Source organism: Enhydra lutris, unplaced genomic scaffold (genome assembly GCF_002288905.1).
Source record: "Enhydra lutris kenyoni isolate GAN:26980312 unplaced genomic scaffold, ASM228890v2 scaffoldscaffold88, whole genome shotgun sequence".
Classification (NCBI taxonomy): domain Eukaryota; kingdom Metazoa; phylum Chordata; class Mammalia; order Carnivora; family Mustelidae; genus Enhydra; species Enhydra lutris.
Genome location: NW_019154172.1, coordinates 4,091,529 through 4,115,291, shown reverse-complemented (window position 1 = coordinate 4,115,291; position 23,763 = coordinate 4,091,529). Strand labels below are relative to the sequence as shown.

The following is a 23,763-nucleotide window of genomic DNA, read 5'->3' as shown; positions in this document are numbered from 1 at the left end:
TGTGCAAGCTAACATGGTTGGCATCCCCATGCCAGACCCTGTCCCCTTAAAATAACCAGCGGGTTCTCTGTTCTTGTCTGGGGATGGGACAGTGTGCTACTGAAATAGATTCTACCGAGAACGTTCAGGTATATTATCTTTATTGATCTCCTCTTAAGTTAGTATTATTTGAGAGTGAATTACCGTACATTCAATTTGGTGACGATGTCTCATTTTTTTTTCCTTTCCATCTGTCCCTCATGCTGTGGGGTAAAACCATGAATAACTGTTAAATGGAATAAGTCATTTTCCTATCCTATCCCCTACTTTCTCCATCTGTGAAAGGAAAATGCTGGAAAGTTTATAGAACATTGAGAAATGCAATTTAAAGAAATCCTGAGTTTTATTACCAGGAAGTCTCTAAGATCTTACTCCGAATTTTATTATGTTTTGAGTTTCTAGAGGCAAAATGAAGGTTAAAGTGTAAAAGCAAGTTTACCAAAAACAAAAGCACTATTAAGGTTTTTATCAGCTAACAGGGAAGATTCCAGTATACTCTAAAGGCGTTCTTAATGGCATCTATTTTAGCAACCACAGCATTCTTACAAAAGCATAGTTTTAATAGGCTTATCTGCTCAAAACTTTGTAGCAGCTCTCACATATACAGATTTATGAATCATCTTTAGTGCTCAGGGAGCCTATAAAATTAAGAGATAATCGTCATACAGAGAAATGTAGTGAAGCTGAAGCTTGAAAGAGATCACATGAAAAGAATCTGGTCCCTACCTTAAGTTGACCATAAATAAGCCATCTATTGCAGTAGTCACCCCGAGACAAATGACAACAGAAGACAGTCCCACGTGATGAACCGGTTCCCAGAGGAGTTTCTCTCTAACAGAAACAGTAAATGGGTGGCAGCTCATTCTTCGGGAAAGGATTCCTACTAAATACCCAGAAACAGCTGTCGGTCAAAGCCTTTACTTGCTCTCATCACATCTCTGTATCTTCAGAATTGGAAGAAGAATGTGAGGCTGTACTGTACGCCTGTGCAAAAGAAAACAAAAGATCTGTAAGTGCGAGAGTGTGAATGGCAACAGTTGCATGACTTAAGGCAGGGAGTGGAGTCACTCACTAGAAGCCAGGTAACCTGAATTTTACACTTGGCTTTGTTTCCAGCTTGCTGTTTGACACTAACATTTCTTAATATCTGTATATCTTTTCTATAAAGTTAGCACAGGCTTATTATTGACTTGCTATGGAAATATAAAATTTTTTAAAGACACATAGAATGCTTTCTTTGTTAAGCAATCAAGAATGCAAGGTCAGTGGCTATGGTGTGTGCTGCGGTCTGAATGTATCTCCCCAAAATTCATATATTGAAATACTAATCCTAAGGTCAGGTGATGATATTAAGAGGTAAGACCTTTGGGAGGTGATTAGGTCATGAGGGCAGAGCCCTTGTGATTGGGATTAATGCCTTGTAAAGAACCACTTCCCACCCCTTAACCCCTATGTGAGGACATAGCAGGAAATTGGCTGCCTATACCTGGAAGAGGGCCTTCCCAGACACCAAATTTGTCCTTCAGAAAAATGTGTGTTGTTTATAAGCCACCAGTCTATGGTATTTTATTATAGCACCCCAAACTAAGTGTGTATTCATTAATAAATAGTATTTAATTTATGACCAATCTGTAAAATTAATGTAAATGGAATAGAATTTAATGGAAAGAAGAATGATATAAAATTTTTTAGAGTCTTGGCTTTGCCATACATTTCTATGAACATGGACAAAAATAGACTTACCAAGGATTTTAATACAAATACAGAGTAATGCTTATTCCTCCCTATTAATAAAACACAAATACCTACCAATTATCTTTAAAACCATGTATTTTATGCTTACCATTATTAACTAGGCACTGTTTGAAGCACTTTAATAATCTTAGTTAATAGGAAACAAACAGGGCTGCCGGAGGGGAGGTGGGTAGAGGGATGGAGTAACTCGGTAACAGGCATTAGGGAAGGCACTTAATGCGATGATCACTGGGTGTTATACACAACTGATGAATCACTAAACTCTGCCTCTGAAACTAATACAATATGTTAATTGATTTTAAATTTAAAAAATTAAAAATTAGTAATTTTTAAAAATAGTCTTAGTTAATATAATCCTAATAATAATCCAACAAGTCGTCCTTGGCTTACAGGTGGGGAAAGTGAAGCAAGAGCAAATAAATCCATTTGCAAGGCTGTTAAGTGGCAGAACCAGAATTTATACATAGTCTGATTCAGGTTCTTCTGGTGGTTCCATTATAATTTTGATAAACTTTTATTCACTGATTTTTATCTGGAGAGTTACTGTCAACTCCATGCTATGAAAAAGCAGCTTGTCCTCCTACCACTTCCTCTACACCAAAATAATTGTACTTGCTTGTTACCTTTGTAATTTTCTAGTATTCTAGGAAATCTGTGGTAAACATAGATCTGAAGTGTACTTATTAAGGACTTTATCATTCCCTGATAGTTTACATCACTGAAAGAATTCTACCCTCACTCACTCGTTCTTTTGCCATGTGTGAGTCATGCTCTGGTTCTGCCGGTGTTTCTTCTTTGGAATCAGTGGGGGCATCCAGTGGATCAGCCATGGAGGAAACAATAGGGATTTTCTTAGCCTGGAAATATTCATAGGCCTTCTTTCCACAGACTAAGAATGTGACATTCTTCCCACTGCTCTGGATTCTTTCTACCACTTTCTCATAGGGTTCATCCACCACATTCACTCCATTCACTTCGATGATGATATCCTCATCCTCCAGCCCTGCCAGCTCAGCGGGGCTGCCCTTCTGTACCTGTGAAAAGAGGTTCTCAATTACTACTTCCAAACGTGGATAAAGAAATGTTAGATTAGCTTCTCTTCAGAGGAGAGAGGAGCTTGAAAATGTATTCTTAACCATGTTATTTCTCCCTGAGATATAGAAGAAAGGTGCTCTGATGCTTTTCTGCTTCTGAAAGCTCCAACTTCCATACTCAAATGAGTATCACGGGAAGAGGGCTCCAGAATGACAGCACAAGGAGACTCTGAACTCACCTCCTCCTACAGACACCAAATCTACACCTATATAAATAGCAATTCCTCCTGAAGAACTGAGGGCTGATTGAGCAGCTTCGGCACCAAAAAAAAAAAAGGATCACAGAGAGGACAGCAGGAGAGATGGAGACAGTAATGATGAAACCCTCACCCTTGACACTACAAACTCTCCCAGCAGGGAGGGAGAGCACGGAGGAATCCGCACACAGATTCCCCAGACCTGGGGCACAGGGGGAAAAAAAGAGCAGTTTAAAGAGCAACTAGGCTATGAAGGGAACCATTTTACTAACCCTGGAGCATCCTCCAAATGATAGGGAAACTGCTGAAGCTCTCCAGGGTCACAGGTACTAGCAAATACCACTGTTTACATTCCCTCTGCACCTTGACAGTGTAAGACAGGCCCAGGGTCCAGGTGCCCTAGCCATTCTGCCATCACAGCAAACCCTGGACCCTAGCTCACACCAGCTCAAGGTGGGCCCATTATAGTACACACCAGGACACCCTCAGCTGTCTCACCAAAGCAGTCATGGCATAGGCACCCCAAGATCACCCAGCCCATGCCTGCTTCAGCCATGCCACCAGAGCTGGCTCCACCCAAAGCCACTAGGTACACACAGTCTACACTGGGGACATTTTTACACAAGATTACTTCTTTAGACAGGGAGGTTTGTCTAATTCATAGAAACAAACCAAAAGTGAGACAAAATGAGACAGAGGAATATGCTCCAAATGAAAAAATAAGACAAAACCTAAGAACAGAACAAAACGGAGATAAGCAACAAACCTGAAAAAGAGTTCAGAGTAATGGTCATAAAGATGCTCACCAGACTTAAGAGTAAATGAATTCAGTGAGAACTTAAAGAAATAGAAAATATATTCTTTATCTCTGATTGGTTTTTATAATAACTGAAATTTTAAAAACACTAGAGGGAATCAGCAGATGATACAGATCAGTGATCTGGAAAAACAGTTAAGCACCCAAGCTGAACAACAAAAAGAAAAATATTTTAATTGAGATTAGGTTAAGGAATCTCTGGGACAACATCAAGCATGGTAACATTCATGTCATAAGGACCCTAGAAGGAGAAGAGGGAAAGGGACAGAAAGCTTATTTGAAGAAATAACTAAAAACTTCTCTAACCTGGGGAAGGAGACAGACGTCCAGGAGAATCCCAAGCAAGATGAACCCTAATTTAAATATCAAAGATATTAAAGATAGAGAATCCTAAAAGCAGCAAGAGAAATGCAACTAGCTACATACAAGGGAAATCTCATAAAGGCTGTCAACTGATTTTTCAGTAGAAACTTTGGGATTATATATATAATCCCACTCCCCCTTTGGCCTGCAAAGGGCTGAAAGGAAAAAACCTACATGCAAGAATGTTCTACCCAGCAAGATTATTTTCAGAATCGAAGGCAAGAGTTTCCCAGACAAAAGTTAAAGAAGTCAAAACCCCTAAATCAGCCTTACAAGAAATGTAGGGCCTCTCCAAGTGGAAAAGAAAGGCCATAAATAGAAGAAAATTATGAAAGGAAAAAATTTCACCAATAAAAGCAAAAATATAGTAAAGGTAGTAGAAACCTAGTATGAAGGTTGAAACACAAAAGTAGTAAAACCAATCATATCTTTAAAAAAAAGTAAGATTTGCAAAATAAAAATATGTAAAATAAGACATGCACTAAATGTGGAGGGAAAGGAATAAAAATGTATGGCTTTTAGAATGTATTTGAATTCGGGAAACCTGGGTGTCTCAGTTGGTTAAGCATCTGATTCTTGATTTTGGCTTAGGTTATGATCTTGGCTGTGAGATCAATCCCCCTGCATCAGGTTCCACACAGGACATGGATCCTGCTTAGGATTCTGTCTCTCCCTCTGCCCCTCTTTCCCCTGTGCTTGTTTGTGTGCTCTCACTTGCTCTCAAAAAAAAAAAAAAAAAAAAAAAAAAGTTTGAAATTAACCATCAACTTAATATACAAGACTGATTTATAGGCTGCCTATAAGAGACACACTTCAGGCCTAAAGACACAGGCTAAAAGTGACAGACTAGAAAACACACCATGCAGATCAAAGCCAAAAATAAAGCCAAGGTAGCAATGCTTACATTAGATAAAATAGACTTTAAAACAAAGACAGTAGCTAGAGAAAAAGATACTATCTAATGATAAACGAACAGTGCAACATAACAATCATAAATATGTATGCACCCAACACAGGAGTACCAGAATACATAAAGCAATTATTAATAGACATAAAGCAAGAAACTGACAGTAATACAATAATCATATGTGACTTTAACGCTTCACCTACATCAATGGATATGTCATCCAAACAGAAATTAAAAAGGAAATGGTGACTCTGAACCACACATTAGCCCAGATAGACTTCACAAGTATATACAGAACATTCTATCCAAAATAGCTAAATACGAAATAAAAATAAATAGCTAAATACACGTTGTTTTCAAGTACACATTGAACATTCCCTAGGATCTCATGTTAGGCCACAAAACAAGTCTTAATAAATTTAAGACTGAAATCATATCCTGCATCTTTTCCAACCACAACAGTATGAAACTAGATATCACAAGAAAAAATCTAAAAAGAACACAATGTACTGCTAAACAATGGGTCAACCAAGAAATCAAGGAGAAAATAAAAGAAATACATGGAGATGGGGCATCTGGGTGGCTCAATGAGTTAAGCCTCTGCCTTCGGCTCAGATCACGGTCTCAGGGTCCTGGGATCAAGCTCCGCATCAGGTTCTCTGCTCAGTGGGGAGCCTGCCCCCGCCCCCGCCTGCCTCTCTGCCTACTTGTGATCTCTCTCTGTCAAATAAATAAATAAAATTTTAAAAATTAAAAAAATATATATGGAGACAAAACATAATTCAGTCTTTGGGATTCAGTAAAAGCAGTTCTAAGAAGCTTATTGAGATACTGCCCTACCTCAAGAAACGGGAACATTTCACTTTAACCTTATATCCAAAAGAGGTAGAAAAAGAACAAAGTCCAAAGTTAGTCAAAGAAAGAAAAAGATCTGAGTGGAAATAGAGACTAAAAAAAAAAAAAAAAATTTATATATATATTATATATTATATATATTATATTATTATATATTATACATATACATATATGTGTATATATACGTATATAATTATATATATAAATATATATATATATAAAAGGTCAATGAAATCAAGAGCTGGTTCTCTGAAATATAAACAAAACTGTATACCTTTAGGCAGATTCATCAAGAAAAAAAAGAACTCAAAATGAGAAACGAAAGAAGTCACAACCAACACCATAGAAATAAAAAGGATTATAAGAAACTATTATGAAAATTTAGAAGCCAATAAATTGGACAACGTTCCCTCTTGCCACTTTTACCCAGCATAACACTGGAAGACCTAGCTGTAAGAATCAGACAATAAAAGGCATCCAAATTGATAAGGAAAAAGTAAAATTATTATTATTTGCAGATAACATACTATACATAGAAAACCCTACAGACTCCACCAAAAAATTAGAATAAATGAATTCAGTAAAGATACAAGATATAAAATTAATACACAGAAATCAGTTGTGTTACTATACACTAATAAAGTAGCAGAAAAAGAAATTTAGGAAATAATTCTATTTACAATTGCACCAAAAAGAGTAAAATACCTAGGAATAAACTTAACCAAGAAGGTATAAGGCCTGTACTCTGAACACTTAAAAGACACTGATGAAAGAAACTGAAGATGACAAAAACAAATGGAAAGACATTTCATGTTCATAGATTGGAAGAACATTGTTAAAATGTTCAAACTACCTAAAGCAATCTATAGATTCAGTGCAGTTCCTATCAAAATACCAACAGCATTTTTCACAGAACTAGAACAAATAATGCTAATTCGTAGGGAACCACAAAAGAAAGCAAAAGAGCCAAAGCACTCTTGAGATGAGAGAAGAAAATCTGGTATATCACAATCCCAGATTTCAAGATACACTACAAAGCTACAGTAATCAAAACAGTAGTACTGGCACAAAAAATAGACATGTAGATCAATAGAACAGAATAGGAAACCCAGAAATGATCCCACACTTAGATGGTGAATGAATCAACAAAGGAGGGAAGAATATACAGTGGAGAACAGAGTCCCTTCAATAAAAGTTCATATGAAAACTGGACAGCTACCTAAAAGAATGACCACTTTCTCACACACAAAAATGGTAGTATATAGAATGAATAAATCATGAGGTAAAAGGTACGGCATAGGGAATATGGTCAATGATACTATAATGTTGTATGGTGACAGATGGTAGCTACGCTGTGGCTGAGCTTAGCATAACATATAGAGGAAGGAAGAAAATCCCACTTACAATTGCATCAAAGAGAATAAAACACCTAGGAATAAACTCAATGAAGGCTAAGAAGGAGGTCTGTATGCAGAATCCAAGAAACAAACAGAAATAGACTCAAATCCACTCTGAAAACTGTGAGACTAATATTAAAGAAAGAAACTAAAGATGACACACATAAATGGAAAGATATTCCATGATCACAGATTAGGAGAATTAATAGTGTTAAAATGTCCATACAACCCAAAACAACCTACAGATTCCATGCAATGCCTATCAAAATTCCAATAGTGGTTTTCACAGAACTAGGAAAGATCCTAAAATTTGTATGGAACCACAAAGATCCTGCATAGGCAAAGCACTTTTTTTTTTTAATTTTTTTTATAAACATATATTTTTATCCCCAGGGGTACAGGTCTGTGAATCGCCAGGTTTACACACTTCACAGCACTCACCATAGCACATACCCTCCCCAATGTCCATAATCCCACCCCCCCTCCCAACTCCCCTCCCCCCATTAACCCTCAGTTTGTTTTGTGAGATTAAGAGTCACTTATGGTTTGTCTCCCTCCCAATCCCATCTTGTTTCATTTACTCTTCTCCTACCCCCTTAACCCCCCATGTTGCGTCTCCTCTCCCTCCTATCAGGGAGATCATATGACAGTTGTCTTTCTCCGATTGACTTATTTCGCTAAGCATGATACCCTCTAGTTCCATCCACGTCGTCGCAAATGGCAAGATTTCATTTCTTTGGATGGCTGCATAGTATTCCATTGTGTATATATACCACATCTTCTTTATCCATTCGTCTGTTGATGGACATCTAGGTTCTTTCCATAGTTTGGCTATTGTAGACATTGCTGCTATAAACATTCGGGTGCACGTGCCCCTTCGGATCACTACGTTTGTATCTTTAGGGTAAATACCCAGCGGTGCAATTGCTGGGTCATAGGGTAGTTCTATTTTCAACATTTTGAGGAACCTCCATGCTGTTTTCCAGAGTGGCTGCACCAGCTTGCATTCCCACCAACAGTGTAGGAGGGTTCCCCTTTCTCCGCATCCTCGCCAGCATCTGTCATTTCCTGACTTGTTAATTTTAGCCATTCTGACTGGTGTGAGGTGGTATCTCATTGTGGTTTTGATTTGTATTTCCCTGATGCCGAGTGATGTGGAGCACTTTTTCATGTGTCTGTTGGCCATCTGGATGTCTTCTTTGCAGAAATGTCTGTTCATGTCCTCTGCCCATTTCTTGATTGGATTATTTGTTCTTTGGGTGTTGAGTTTGCTAAGTTCTTTATAGATTTTGGACACTAGCCCTTTATCTGATATGTCATTTGCAAATATCTTCTCCCATTCTGTCAGTTGTCTTTTGGTTTTGTTAGGCAAAGCACTCTTAAGAAGAAAAAAGCTAGGGTCTCATAATTCCAGATTTCAAGGTATGCCACAAATCTACAGTTATCAAAACTGTGTAGTACTGGCACAAAAGCAGACACATAGATCAATGGGACAGAATAGAGAGCCCAGAAATAAACCCATGCTTATATGGTCAATTAATCTACAACAAAGGAGGCAAGAATATATGGTGCAGAAAAGACTGTGTCTTCAATAATTGGTGCTGGGAAAACAGGAAAGGTACATGCAAAAGAATGAAACTGGACCACTTTCTTATACCACATACAAAAACTCAAAATGGATTAAGACCTAAATATGGGACCTGAAAACTAAAACTAAAAATATGAGACCTAAAACTCCTAGAAGAAAACACAGGCAATAATTAACTCTGACATCAGCTTTAGCAACATTTTTCTAGATCTGTCTCCTCAGGCAAGGGAAAGAAAAGCACAAAGAAACTATTCAGACTATACCAAACTAAAATGCTTTTACACAGCAGAGGGAAAGCATCAACAAAATGAAAGGGCAACCTACTGAATGGAGAAGATATTTGCAAATGATATATCTGATGAGGGGTTGAAATCCAAAATATATAAACTCCTACAACAACAAATAACAACAAATAATCCAATTAAGAAATGGACAGAAGACCTGAATAGGCATTTTCCCAAAGAAGACACACACATGGCCAAGAGACACACAGGAAAAAATGCTCAACATTATTAATTAGGAAATGCAAATCAAAACCACAATGAGGTATCACCTCACACCTGTCAGAAGGGCTAGTACCAAAAAGATGAGAAATGACAAGTATTGGCGAGGATGTGGAGAAAAGGGAATGAACCCCAGTGTGCTGCGGGTGGGGATTATAAATCAGGGCAGCCCCCACGGAAAACAGTATGGAGATTCCTCGAAAAATTAAAAATAGAAATACCATAAGACCCTTTGATCCCACTTTGGTATCTTCCCAAAGAAAACAAAAACATCAATTTGAAAAGATCTGCGCACTCCTATGTTTATAGTAGCATTATTTCTACTAGCCAAGGTATGGAAGCCACCTAAGTGCCCACTGATGGATGGATGGATGGATAAAGAAGATGTGGCATGTGCATGTGTCCCAATGGAATATTACTCAACCATAAAAAAAAAACTAAATCCTGCCATTCACAACTATACGGATGGGCTTAGATAATATTATGCTAAATATTATGCTGATATTATGCTAAATAATATTATGCTTAGAAGTCAGACTGAAAAAGACACGTGCCTTATGATTTCACATGTATGCAGAATCCAAGAAACAAAACAAACAGAAATAGACTCAAATCCAGAGAAAAAACAGGTGGGTTGCCAAAGCAGAGATAGATGGGGGATATGGGCAAAATAGGCAAAGGGGATTAAGAAGTACAAACTTCCAGTTATAAAATAAGTCACAGGAATTAAAAGTACAGCTTAAGGAATATAGTCAACAATATTTAATAACTGTATGACACAGTGGTAACTACACTTAACTAATGATGAGCCTTTGTAATGTATATAATTATTAAAACACTATGTTATACACCTGATATAACATTGTATGTCAACTATACTTCAGTTTTTTAAAAAAATCATTAAAAGCATCAGAAAAAAAAGTGTGTAGCATTACAGTGATTGAATATCATACTATAGGTCTTCTGGGTTGAAGGCACTAATTCACCTCCTTCATAGGTTCCCTTTCTGCATTCCCAACTTAGGAGCCATAAAGATGGTCTTCTCATGGTCAGTCCCTACAGGCTAGGGACATTATGCCAAATGTGTAAGTTACCAAGTATCACTCCCACTCAGAGCTGACAGTGACTATCAACTACAGTCACGCCGAATCACTCTATTTGATTTGAAAGTATCTAAAGACAATTAGGTGTTTAAGAAAAAGAAAAGAGGTGAGCTTAGGATGTACTAGTCACTGTCTTAAAGGGTAGAGGACCATGACAGACAGCATTTGTTTAAACCCTCAGTGTACACCTTCCATGTAAGCTTTTTACTAAGCCATCAGTGAGCGGGAGAAACCACAGCTCTCTCAACTGGGGCTGTGCTCATTGGGCTGCTAGAACCAGAAGACCATACCTCTTTGACGAAGGAGCCTGGCTGACCCTGAATGGCATTTAAGTGAAAGCCACAGCCATTTTCCCCTTTAACCAGCCAGCAAAGTTTAGGCTTATGATCTCCTACTTCCTCTGTCGTATCTGAACTTGACACTTCTGGAGGAGCGGGAGCCGGCATCGGAGCTGGAGCCTCCTTGACAGAACCATTGGGCAGTTCTTGACTTTGATAGTAGAGGAATGGAGAAAAATGAGCCTTTTGAAAATAAAGGGGAAAAAAAACCATTAATTGTCAGTGTGAGTAGTTATACTTTACGAAAAGTGCTAACTTCTTTCACCCATGTTCCACAAGCCTGGCGGATACATCTGATTGTGGGCGGGAAAATTTCTATACTACCCCAACTGCAAAACATATAAAGAAAGATTGAGCTTAGCTATGGAGTAAACAAATGCACAAATACACAAAAATCAAAAGAGTACAGAATGCCGCGCAAAGATCCCAAAATAAGTAACAAAAATGCTAGTTTCTTGTGACTTGCCCTGTAGCTCCTGCATAATAGGTTCATCGGGCCCTTTCCTCCTCAATAAGATGGCCTTCAGAGCTCCTTGAACACATCAGAGAAAGTGCAACAGAGCAATATTTTTATCACCACCTCAAGTACACAGAGTAATTTGTTGTACTCATTTTACTATTTTTTGTTGTAATCATTAGCTGACACTCCTGTTAGGCCAAACTCCTCACCATCTTTAAATACTTCTAATCCATCTCCTCTCTCAGACCATCCATGTGAAGAAGGCAGTGAAAGTCTTGAATACAAAAGAGACCTAGAACAGGAAACACATGACTGATTTTTTTTTTTAAAGAATTAAAAGCTTAGTAGACTGTGGGTTTTAACTGAGAGAACTAATAGGGTAGATTTGGGTATGATAAGATCCTGGATCAGCAGTTAAATCGCTGCTTACAAGTATCCAGGACATTTGTTAGGCAAGGAGTAGAAAATCAAGCAATTCCAAGTGAGTACAATGTGTGCTCTGCCCCAGATTGTACTGTTCAGCCACCTGGTTAAAATTAGAATAGGGTCCTCTGGTTATCATTTCTCTCACTAACCACAAGACCACATCTTCCTTTCTAAACAAGAGTAGCACCAGCTAAAAACTCCTAAGTTACCCAGGTGAACTAAATTTCAGAGCTTTCAGTGATATGCTTGCAAATGTCCCACATTTCTTTCTGTCTTTACAATGAGGAAAGTTACCAGTGACTCATTACATGACATCACTACCCAACAGGCAAATCAGCTGTATGGGATAGTAGCAGCTGACCTTGAAGATAAGTACCATAACATTAAACACTTAATGAGGTTTTATGCACTTTCATATATTTGGGTGCCAGTATGTGCCAAGAACTGGTTTGTTTGATTCACCTATAGATCTCAAAAAGATTCCCCCCCCCCCCACCGCCAGCCACCCACCCCTGTACAGAACCTACTTTAGAGGGCATTTGGGGAGAGGGGAGGGAGAAGATGGGGTCAGGCATCTTTTCAGATCAAAGTTCTCTCTTATATTAAACCAGAACATTACAGAGAAATCATTGTCATAAAATCAGGAGGGATTGGAAAAGAACTGATACCAGAATCCCCTTTACAGCAGCCAGAGCAGTGACCTCCTGACTTCTGCCTAAACTTTTCCACAAGCTGGAAGGTCACCACTTGGCAAAAATGGCTACCCTGTTCCTGGCAGCTTCATGTGTCCTTAAGCCAAAAGCTAGCTCCCTATACATTCTCTATTTAGTTAAGCTATGCCCTGTAGAACACCCCAAAAGTAGGGGCTTCTTGCATGTAATAACCTTCTGAATTCTTTTAAATATATTTTTTTAATTTTATATACACACACTATATTTACCACCATTTTTAAATCCATTCATCTGTCAGTGGACACTTGGTTTGATTCCATCTTTTGGCTGTTGTAACTTAATCTGTGGTCTAACATATGGTCTGTCCTGGAGAATGGCCCATGTGCCCTCAAGAAGAATGTGTTCTGTTGCTGGATAGAGTGCTCTGTATTTCTGTTAGATCTAGTTAGTTTCTTTTGTTCAAGCCCTTGAGTTCCTTATCTTCTGACTGGTGGCTCTATCCATGATAGAGAATGGGATATTAAAGTCTCCCAACCATTATAGTAGAATTGTCTATTTCTACTTTCAAGTTTGTCAGTGTTTGTTTCATTTTTTTCCAGCTCTATTAATGTGTAATTAACAAATTGTATATATTCAAGGTGTATGGTGTAATTTGATACACGTACACATTGTGAAGTGATCACCACAATCAAGGTAATTAACATATCTATTGCCTTACATAGTTACCATTAAGCCTTTTAAATTCTTTTTTTTTTTTATTTATTTATTTGTTAGAGAGAGAGAGAGAGAGATAGAACGCCAGCGCACCAAGCAGGGGGAACGCCAGGCAGAGGAAGAAGCAGGGTCCCTGCTGAGCAAGGAGCTCGATGCAGGACTTGATCCCAGAGTCCTGGGATCATGACCTGAGCCAAAGGCAGACAACCAACTAAGCCACCCAGGCATCCCTAGCCTTTCAAATTCTTGAAAATGGTCTCCTTTCTTCCCCAAAGTCTACGCTTATTCAAACTAAATATGGTGATCTCCAAAAACTCTGCCCTGATTACCTTTCTGGACACTGGCCTTCTTATAGTTATGTTCTCAGAACTGGACACAATGTTGTCTTAACAAACATAACTTATGTATGTGCCAGGCATTATTCTAAATGTTCTAAATACTACCTCATATAACCCTTCACAGTAGCAATCCCCATCTTACAACTAAGCGGGCAAGCACAGGGAGGGTAACTTGCCCAAGATCACATTATGGGTCATTTAAAGTATGGTCTGAACAACTCAGGACAGAAAGACTATCATCTCCAAAAGCCAAGTGTCAGTTAAGGTAACTTTAAATTGCCTTTTGGGGGGTGGGGGTGGCTACTTAGAGTATAATCAGGTTTCTGGTCTTTTTTGTAGTCCTCAAATCAGGTCTCACCATTTGGTATTCATACAATTTAGTTTTAAGTTAGTTTAGTACCTGAAATTTATTCCTGTTTAAACTTAAACTCATTAGTTTTTACCCTTCTTTCTATCCTGACTGGATATTTTGAATATAATCTCTAGTAAATTAATTACCCATCAATACATTAAGCCATCCATATGACTTAAGTATGTTGAGTATTTTCCATATTGTCATCCAAATTTGGTAATAAACTAGCTGAAGATAAGAAGCCTACCACTGGAGTCATCTATTCAGACTGACACTGTTCCAATATCAAGGATTCTTCAGGTAAGGTTGTACAACTAGCTAAAACCCATTTTAAAAACCCATTAACTAAAAACCCATTAACTGTTCTATTGTCCAGCTCACTCTTTAATCTTCTTTACGCAAGTATCTTGAAATAGTTCATCAAAATGTGCTGAGAGGGTATATGGTATAATGAATTAAGAACCTGCATTCAGGGCGCCTGGGTGGCTCAGTGGGTTAATAAACCTCTGCCTTCGGCTCGGGTCATGATCTCAGGGTCCTGGGATCGAGTCCTGCATCGGGCTCTCTGCCCTGCAGGGAGCCTGCTTCCTCCTCTCTCTCTCTCTCTCTCTGTCTGCCTGTCTGCCTACTTGTGATCTCTGTCTGTCAAATAAATAAATAAAATCTTTAAAAAAAAAAAGAACCTGTGTTCAAATTCAGATTGGGTTCAAATTTAAAAAGTGGGTGACATTTTTAAAAAAATGAAGTTTAAAGAGACTAAGAAATTGCTCATCTATAAAAAGGGACTAATACCACACTCTACCACATTCTTCCTCTGTATCATTTATGCACCTTCAGATGCTTCCATTATTGTGTATCGCATGGAACAAGTCCATCTTTGTTCATCTTTGTGACCATGACCTAGTGAGTCAGATGGTACGTAGAAGGCCCCCACATGTCTGTTAAATCAGACTGAACACCTCACTTCCTGTGATAAAATTAAAAGATTATTAAGAAACAAACATGCAGATAACACCAGTTGTGATTAAAAGTTGAGAGCAAATAAGGTTAGTTTGACACTAGGGTTAGTCTTGGTGAATCTGTGATTCCATTTCCTTGCTAAGGGCTTAGAAGCGATTTAAAAATCCTTTCTAGGGATGCCAGGGCTCAGTCATTAAGCATCTGCCTTTGGCTCAGGCCCTGATCCTAGGGTCCTAAGATTGAGCCCCCACATCGGACTCCCTGCTCAGCAGAAGGCCTGCTTCTCCCTCTCCCACTCCCCCTGCTTGTGTTCCTTTTCTCACTGTCTTTCTCTGTCAGATAAATAAAATCTTTAAAAAAATAAAAATAAAAATCCTTTCCAGTCTTTTATGTGGGTTAATGGAATTCATTGGTCTATGGTTTAAAATCCCATTGTTTCCTATTTGGGAAAGTTAGGGTTACATCCGCCTTTTCCCAGGCTATCGTTCATAGATTTTTCTTAGATCACCAAGAGTAATTCTGTAGTTACATTTGCAAATTCTTTCAAAAGTTTGAATCTAAGAATTTAAAACTCATGTACCTATTACTTGGCATTCTCTTATCACTACCAGTTTGAACTTCAGTGCTGCCTTAATGATGATTGCTATGCCCTTCCAATTTGAAAATCAAAGTGGTAACTTAGCCAAAGTTTGAGGACTTGAGGGCATGGACACCAACCTTAATGCATGAATATACAGCCTTAAATTACGTACCAGTCTATACATGTTGTCCGTCTCTTTGTCTACCACCAGCAGCGAAGTCTGATCTCCTCCCTTTCTAATCATTTCCACCACACTGTCATGATCCAGGGATTCCACAGATTGGCCGTTGACAGCGACTAACAGGTCATTGTTCTTCAAGCCAGCTTCCTCTGCCGGACTTCCGGAATCTATGTCCTTGATGACTTGACCTACCCTCCCCAAAAATGAAATAAAATTATCAGAAAGACCCCGAAATTAAGCTGTAGAATTTCTTCTGGGACCCATTTATTTTATCAGATAAGATAAATTTAAAAGTCATTCTGAATACTACTGCCCCTCCCACCAGCATCCCAGGAAGATGATAAGCACACATCCAGCCACATTTCCTGCCCACAACTTACTCCAGGAACAAACTCAGCCATTACCAATGAAAGGATCTTAAAGAAAAGAATCATGTTGTAACCAAACACATCTGAGACAGAATCTTGACAAAACTGCATGCTAAGCATTAAGAGTGAGCAAGTTCCCAGGAAGTCAGTGAGCATCTTTGTACCCATACATCTTATGTAGATGCTAAGCCATTAAAATGGGGGCAGAAAGAAGAAAGAAGAACAAAACCAAAGAACTCAGAGCCTAAAAAACACATGCTGGCATTTTAGTAGCAATTGGATGTATTCAACTATGCATGTGTTCGTGTGTGCGTGCCTCAAAGATGCATCTTTACCCTTCCTCTCCTCACTTGAACTGCCTTCACCAGATGCCCTTAGGTCTCTCACACTTTTTTTGTTCCTCCCACTATTTTAACAAGCTCGTTTCACTTTTCCAGCTTGCTGCTGGGCATCTCCAAGTAGATAGCCCATAGTCCCCTCAAATGTAACGTGTTCAAACCAAAAGTCGTCTCTGCCCATCTCCCCCATCCCAAAGCTCCTCCCCTTGGTCACCTGTTCATGGAAGTACCATCACCCCAGTCACTGACATTTAGCATCAATTCTTCCACAGTATCCACTCCCCGTATTCCAATCAACTGCTAGGTCATTTGATGCTACCTTAATATTTGACACATATCTTCTCTGATCCCACTTCTCCCTAAACGCATTTCATCTTAGTTCCTGCCTGAAATCTACCTAACAACTACCGCACCTTACCAACAGCTCTCCCTGTCCCTAATCCTTGCCTTCTCCAATGCAGATCTGCCTTCAGATTCATCTTGATGCAATGTCTGACCAAGTCTTCCCGGGTACAACAGCACAAGCACGGACTTTAGAACGGAACAAGATCTAAATCTGATCCCAGTTAAACCACAACTATTTGTCCTTATAATAATTTCTGTATCTTTTCCCAGCCCTCAATTTCAGAAATTCTTCTTGCAGAATTATTAGGAGTAACGGAGATGTCTAAAGCCCCCAAGATGCTGCAGTCTTAATTTTTGTTTCTCACACTGTTGAAAAAAGTTTTCACTCCCCATCAACTACAGAGCCAAGTCCAGACTCTTCAGCCTGGCATTAAAGGCCCTCATCATCTCTTTCCAACCTGCCTTTCTGACGTGCTTTTCTGTGCCACACATCAGATGCCGATCAAACTGCACCCACGTTTCCCTACTTGGTTCACACAATCCTATCCTCATGGAATGGCCTTCATTGTCCCCACACCATCTACTTTTTCAAATTTTATTCACACTACAAAGGCCTGAGCTCAGGTGCTATCTCTACCATGAGGCCTTCCAGTACTTTTTAGTAGGAAAAATTTGCTCCAACCTTGAATTCCAATAGTACTCTACCCCATATTATGGTGCCCCTCACCCTCCACCTTCAGTCATGGACATACAAGTTGTATCTCCTCTACTAAATAGTGGGCTCCTTGATTGAAGAATTCCTGTTTGAGTCACTTGATATTCTATAAGGCCCTGAGGATGTTTTTACATAATTCATCAAATGTTTGATTCATATTAATATAAATATACACGATGAAAAGAAAATAGCAACGTCTAGAACAACAGTTTGCTAATGGCTTGAGCCTTGCATTCCTTTATATAGTCAGCTTCCCTATAAGGACCTTAATTCTTTCCCTGTTGAGTTAGAAGGAATTAGAAAGATTTCAGATACTATTTGATTCCCAGACCCCAACCCACACCCCTTACTCAGATCTAGAACTAATTCTGCTCAAGACTTCTCAACTTTGCATGCTAGGACAGCACATTCGTGGCTTAAAATCAGGTATATTGGGAGTATTTTCGCCACAAAAATATAAACAAAAAAAAATCAACAAATGCTACAAATTAGGGCATTTTTTTTCCCAAGAGCAAATTACAGCATACTACTGCCCAGATCCAAAATTCTGCCTCATCATTCTGCTAAGGAAACCTTGAGATGCCCATCATGGCCCCCATGGAAAATGATCCAGCTATGCTCTCTAGTCTCTTGCTGTCCCCTCAGCCGCTGGTAGGGACTCGGGGGCCTAAAAGAACTCTGGAGTCAGAGTGGCTGAAGAAGTAGATGGTTATACCACCAAGTTTTCTGTTCTTCTAGTACCTTACCCTTCTGTTCTGGGCCTGCCCTTAGATAGAAACCATAGCCATTGCTTCCCTTCTTCATCTCCACAACCCGGGGCTGGTGGGGTAGCAATTTCAAACTGGCTGTCTCTCTCTTGAATTTTATCTTCTGCTCAGCATGGAGTTTGTCAGTCTCCTTGTCCACCAGCAGGAACATGACACGGCTTCCAGAGTTCTTCACCTGCAACAGCACACACAGGTAAGACCGACAGCCATCGCCAAGAACAGTGTGGGAAGCAGGAAAGTTTCTTCCTGGAGGCACACAGTCTCTGGATTCGATAGAAAAGAATGGAATGTAAGGCCCAAGTTTAAACTATGATACTCCTTCCTACCATCTCACTGGTCAACACTATCTCCATGTCCATAACTGTGTTTGCCTTTGCTAAGTATGACCTCACCCACACAGATGCTAACTGAATCCAAATGAGAGCTAGAATTCAGAAAACCCAGAAAGGTACTTAAGCGAGGTACTTAAGTCTAGAAAAGGAGTTTGGAAAAGCATGAAAAGGTCTACTTTGAAAAATTATTCTACCAAGAGAAGATCAAGTTGGTCAGTTTTCAAAGTTCCATATGACCACAAAGGAAAACCTCAGAGGGCTATCCATGTGTCAGGGAACTGTGCTGGGACATAAGATTTGGGGTAACATGTCTTCCAATACTCTCTATGTGTAGCTCTCTATCCATCACCACATTGGTTATCTGCCAGCTTGTATTAAAACATTTTAGAACACTGACTTTGTTATAAATTCGGAGGGGGCTCCCAATCAGGTACAAATAAGATCCAAAAGCTAAAGTTAACAATACTTTAGAATGCTCTTCTCCAAAAACCTGAAACCAGCAAAAGCCTTATTCCAGAACCCCATGTTAACACTGCTGACACCCCTAGTGTGTCTGTACCTTCTTAATGCAAAGGGTTGGTTAACCTCTCATCACTATATTCCTCCCATCATAGATTGCCATTCATGTCTTCCTGTCACTTCCAGTAAGAGTAAGTGAAAAGTAAGGAAAGTCCCCTTTGGGCTATACCTTTGCCACCACTTCCTCGTGGCTGGCCTCTTCAATATTCTCTCCATTCACTTCAATCAAGTGATCCCCAGCCAGGACACCAGCTTTCATAGCCACACCTTGAGGCGTTATATCAGTCATATACACTCCCTTTTTACCTGAAAGGGCATGGACAAGCATTACAACTCTATTTCATGGAAAGTCCAATTATAAAGGATTTTCTCCCAAAAATGTAAAATTACAACTTCCAATTTTAAGGCTAACTCAAATAGACTGGGGCTTCTAATCTGGAATTAAAATTATAGCTCCTGGCACAAAGCTTGACACAGATGTTGATCGGTTGGTTTCTATTAATCCAAGTAGAATTTCTGAGCCCAGCTGAATGCAAGGAAGGAACCTCAGAGGGCAGTGGCCTCTTGAGGCAAAAAGCACCAAGCTGTGCCCTTGCTGCTTCATTGTGCCTTACGCCCATTCTTTGCCTTTGTGGAATTAGAAGGCTTCTATTCGACTCTGTCCTCTTTAATTAGTACCATCGCCAACCATCATACACCAGTGAAGTCAGGAAATCTCACTCTTTCCGGCTTAAGAGAACAGAGGCACAGAAGGGCGGGCGCACACAGTCAGTCTGGATTAATAGATGATGTGACTTAGGTGCTTCTTATAGAAATGCTGCCAATTCTTTCAAAATACGAATATTTCAACCTGGCCAAAGGGTAGCTTCAGAAGGACAAAATAAGTAATTTATAAGGAATAACAGTATAATCTGCTACCTTACAATTTCTCCAGTTGCCTTGTTATAGATTTGTCACGAAGAAAACATTTTCTTCATAAAGCTAATCGAGACCATTTATTATGTATACTAGCGCAAGAGTCCAAAGAGTAGAATCTGAATTATGATAACTTTCACACCATTTTGCTGATAATGGACTTCTACGAAACGCCCAGCTTCCCTTGACCACCTCCACCATTACGTTTAATAATGGACAAACTTGAGAAGTACATTTTTTTTTTTAAGATTTTATTTATTTGACAGACAAGAGATCACAAGTAGGCAGAGAAGCAGGCAGAGAGAGAGGAGGAAGCAGGCTCCCTGCTGAGCAGAGATCCTGATGTGGGACTTGATCCCAGGACCCTGAGATCATGACCCGAGCTGAGGACAGAAGCTTTAACCCACTGAGCCACCCAGACGCCCGGAGAAGTACCTGTTATAGCTACTTTACATCACTTGCTATAGGTTAAATAAGACTTGGAAACAATTTATGTCTACTATTGCTCGGCTCTTTATGATTTACTCAATTATGACCCATGCTTCTCCAGTAGCGGAAAGAACGTGGGAGGAGCAGCATTCAAGGTCGAACCCGAAAGTCTTATGTAGCCACCTACATCCCAGAGACACCATCACAGAACCACGGGCAACTGAGCAAAAGCCAATCTGCATCTTTATTAATTCTAGAAACAGATCTTCTAGTACTTCTAGTACTTCCTGTCGGACAGAGGCACCTCAGAGCAGGGGAGGCTAGGCACGACTTCAGTGTCACAAGAGGGTGGGGACTAGTATAGCCTCCTCGGAAACTAGACCAGGGTCTGCCTCATCAGAATTTGCTGAATAAAGGAGCATCTGGGCACTCAAAAGTGAAAAAGTAGCTACTCGAAAGTAGCTATGATGAAGAATCTCCTTTTTCTTGCCTTTTCTTCCCCTTCTCCCCTCCCTCCTCACCCTAAGGCAGAAAGGAAAGAATAACAAAGAAGCATTAGCCCTCTCACCCTCTAGCCTCCAAGGCTCAGCCCAACAAACACTGGGGGACAGGAGGGCCCAGCGGCCCTCCCTGCCCTGGGCTGGGTCCAGTGTTTTGATCCCTCATTGCACAATTGTCAAAGCAAGGGAAAGGCCAGGGAGGGAGGGGGAGGGAAGGAGGGAGAAGCTGCAGTTGGACAGCCAGAGCATCTGAAAAATCTGTCAAAGAAGTCATTAACCAATAATAATATCTTTCTTCAGGAAAGGCCACCCTCGAGCTCACCTTGGACAGTTTTCAGAGAGAAGCCATAGCTGTTCCCCTCCTTCACCAGGTAGCAGAGCCGTGGCTGGGTCCAAGTCTGTGCTCCTTCGTTCACCACAGGGGGCAGTTTCTTATCATTCCAGCTCGGCTCCTTCTGACTTTGACCCAACTCTTTCAAGTCTACCTGTTTTTTCATTGCTTTTTCATAGGAATTCCCATCCAGGACTAGCAAAGTCACTGAATTCCCACTCTTCCTGACTAGCTCTACAACCTAGGAAGAAGAAAAAGATCACTTTAACCAAGAAGCCTATCAGCTATCATAGGGGATCCTCACCATCTGGCTCATTCTCTGCATCTAGAGATTCAGATTGCTGACCCTTGAAGCCCAAAGAGTCAGCAGATCTCCAGCTCCAGCCATCTGTACCCCATCCCTCCTAAGATCCAGGAGCAGATTGGAGGGGACAGGGCTCTAGCACTGTTGTAACCTAGACTGTGGCCCAGTCCCAGCTGGGCTAATGGAAACAGCATGGCGTAGTGGAAGGAGCATCCACTAGGGGGTAGGCAGAACTGGGGCAGGTCAGACATCCATGGGTTCGCTGCATGAACACATTAGCAAGCGAAGTTCTCTGATCCTCTGAGCCCTCTTCTGTGACATGTGATATGGAACCTCATGGGTTTGATAAGGGTTCAACAAAATCATGAATATGAAATTGCCTAGCATAGTTCCTGGCATATAGCAAATATGATGCCTATGGACTCTGACACTATTCAATCTAGGAATAATTTTACAGTTCCCAGTTCATTGGAAGGGACTTGAGTAGCAGGCAGAAGGTAGGGCCATAAAGGGGTCTGCCTTGCCAGTGGCAGCTGGGAACTCTCCGCCGACCCCAAAAACTAATCAGCAGAGATGTGGGGACTAAAGAGATCCTGGAGGAAGAACCCCAGATGGCCCACTCACCTGCATATGCTCTTCCTTGTCCACAAAGACACCGTTGATCCTAAGAACTCGGTCTCCATCCTGGAGGCCCGCCTTCTCTGCCGGGCTACCTTTCTCAACCACCCGGACCAGGTGGCCGTCAGTGTCCTTCTCGATTCGCAGGAAGAAGCCATAGCTTTGCCCTTCTTGTTTAGACAGTTCACATTCTCGCGGATGGAAGATGGAAGCCATTTCTGTGATGAAAAACAAATGGATAAACCCATGGGAAAGAAAATCTGCCTGGAGAGAGAACCCTTGTCCGCCATCCCCCATAATCCTATTCTTCTAACCATGCCAAACTTAGACTGCAACCAACACTGGGGGCACAGGAGGCCACCTTCTGGGACTTGCTAATGATTTCCAAATCTATTCCCCAGGGGTGATCTCTTTACTTGAGTTTCAGACCCATGTATTTTGGCTGCGTCCTGGACCACAGATTTTTCAGTTTCAATAGGTCTAAGACTAAATTCCTCTCTGTCCCCTGATCTAAAGAAAGTAAGTCTTAATACCTGACCTAAAAATTTTTAAGAAAATCCAAGCCCACTCTCATTCAAATAGGTGACAAGCCTCCCAAGGACTAGGACTTGAGGATAAATCTGTGGGCAAGACAGACCTATCCTTTGCCCCCCTATCAGGGAGAACGTATTTTTACAGCAACACATAGTGAATGAGAGGCTAGGAAAGAACAGATTTGATGAGGCAGAGTATAACAGAGGGCGTTGGGAGTAGGGAATGGGACAGGCAGAATTAAGAATGGCCTCCTGGGAAAATGATTTTCCTAAGAACTAAAGGATGGGTGGGAGTCAGATGAGGTAGGAAAGGATCAGGAAGACCTCCAACAAGTAAGAACAAAGACACCAGCCCTCACAGCTGGCATGATCTATTGGAGAGGAGATAGAAAAGTGGTTGACCAGGACCCTGAAGCTCTAGCCCAAGCAGAGTAGAGATGCCCCACACAGAAAGAACTCCCGTGGCCAGGTCTGACTTTTCCCACCCGAAGCAGCCTCTGCTTCCATCCATCCTCCCCTTCCTTTGGCCCCACTGCCAGAGCAAGGTCCTGGGCCACAGAAGAAAGGACAAGCGTGAAAACCACCAGCTTGTGCTTAGGCACCCACTTCCTATGGGGAAGGCTGCTGCTGGTGTCATCCATCTCTCCTGGCTGAAGCGTTTTCTTTCACAGGTGAATAAGAGTGGGGACCAGAACGGCTGGTGCCAGGCAGAGGCCGGGGAGCAGAAGGCTGGCCTCTGCTGCTGCCACTGCCCGCAGGGCAAGCCCTGTGTTGGGCTCGTCACAGTTCCCTACGAGTAAATCGGAGAATAAACCATCTGTCCCTTCCCCCCTAGAGGGACAGGGACAGATGAGCATGGAGGGTGGGGTGGAGGAGAGACAGCAAAGTGCTCCAGGCTCCCTAGCAGCCACAGCACAGTGATTCCAGATAGCCATCTCTGACCTTCATGCCCACAGAGACACACAGTACAAACTGGGCAGAAAGGCTCCCACTGCCTGACAGCTTGGCCACTGCAGGGAGTCGTCCCAGCCACGCCATTAGTGGCAGGAATGACGAAGCAGTCAAGAAAACAAACCAAGAGACACGGTTTCAAGTGATCTCTCGCCAAGGG

General features: G+C 40.8%; 1 protein-coding gene across 2 annotated transcripts; it reads right to left on the bottom strand.

Moving 5' to 3' along the window:
- Window positions 1-27: 27 nt before the first annotated feature.
- LOC111162008 (PDZ domain containing 1) lies at window positions 28-22,335 on the bottom strand. 2 transcript variants are annotated; one of them, XM_022526140.1, is made up of 8 exons: window positions 22,126-22,335; window positions 21,189-21,438; window positions 19,192-19,328; window positions 18,151-18,346; window positions 15,630-15,826; window positions 10,909-11,139; window positions 2,538-2,828; window positions 28-1,023 (listed from the first exon to the last, which is right to left on the bottom strand). In XM_022526140.1, the coding sequence occupies exons 1-8, from the start codon at window positions 22,333-22,335 to the stop codon at window positions 970-972; spliced, it is 1,566 nt and encodes a 521-aa protein (XP_022381848.1). In that variant the 3' UTR covers window positions 28-969. The 2 variants fall into 2 exon arrangements, with proteins under 2 accessions (XP_022381848.1, XP_022381849.1); XM_022526141.1 differs by lacking the exons at window positions 18,151-18,346; window positions 19,192-19,328.
- Between the last annotated feature and the right edge of the window lie 1,428 nt (window positions 22,336-23,763).

Coding starts and splice junctions, on each gene's coding strand:
- LOC111162008 (XM_022526140.1), bottom strand. CDS start 22,335: ATGGCTTCCATCTTCCATCCGCGAGAATGTGAACTGTCTAAACAAGAA. Junction 21,439..22,125: donor ACAAGGAAGAGCATATGCAG/GTGAGTGGGCCA, acceptor TCTTCTTCCTAG/GTTGTAGAGCTAGTCAGGAA. Junction 19,329..21,188: donor CTCTCTGAAAACTGTCCAAG/GTGAGCTCGAGG, acceptor ATGCCCTTTCAG/GTAAAAAGGGAGTGTATATG.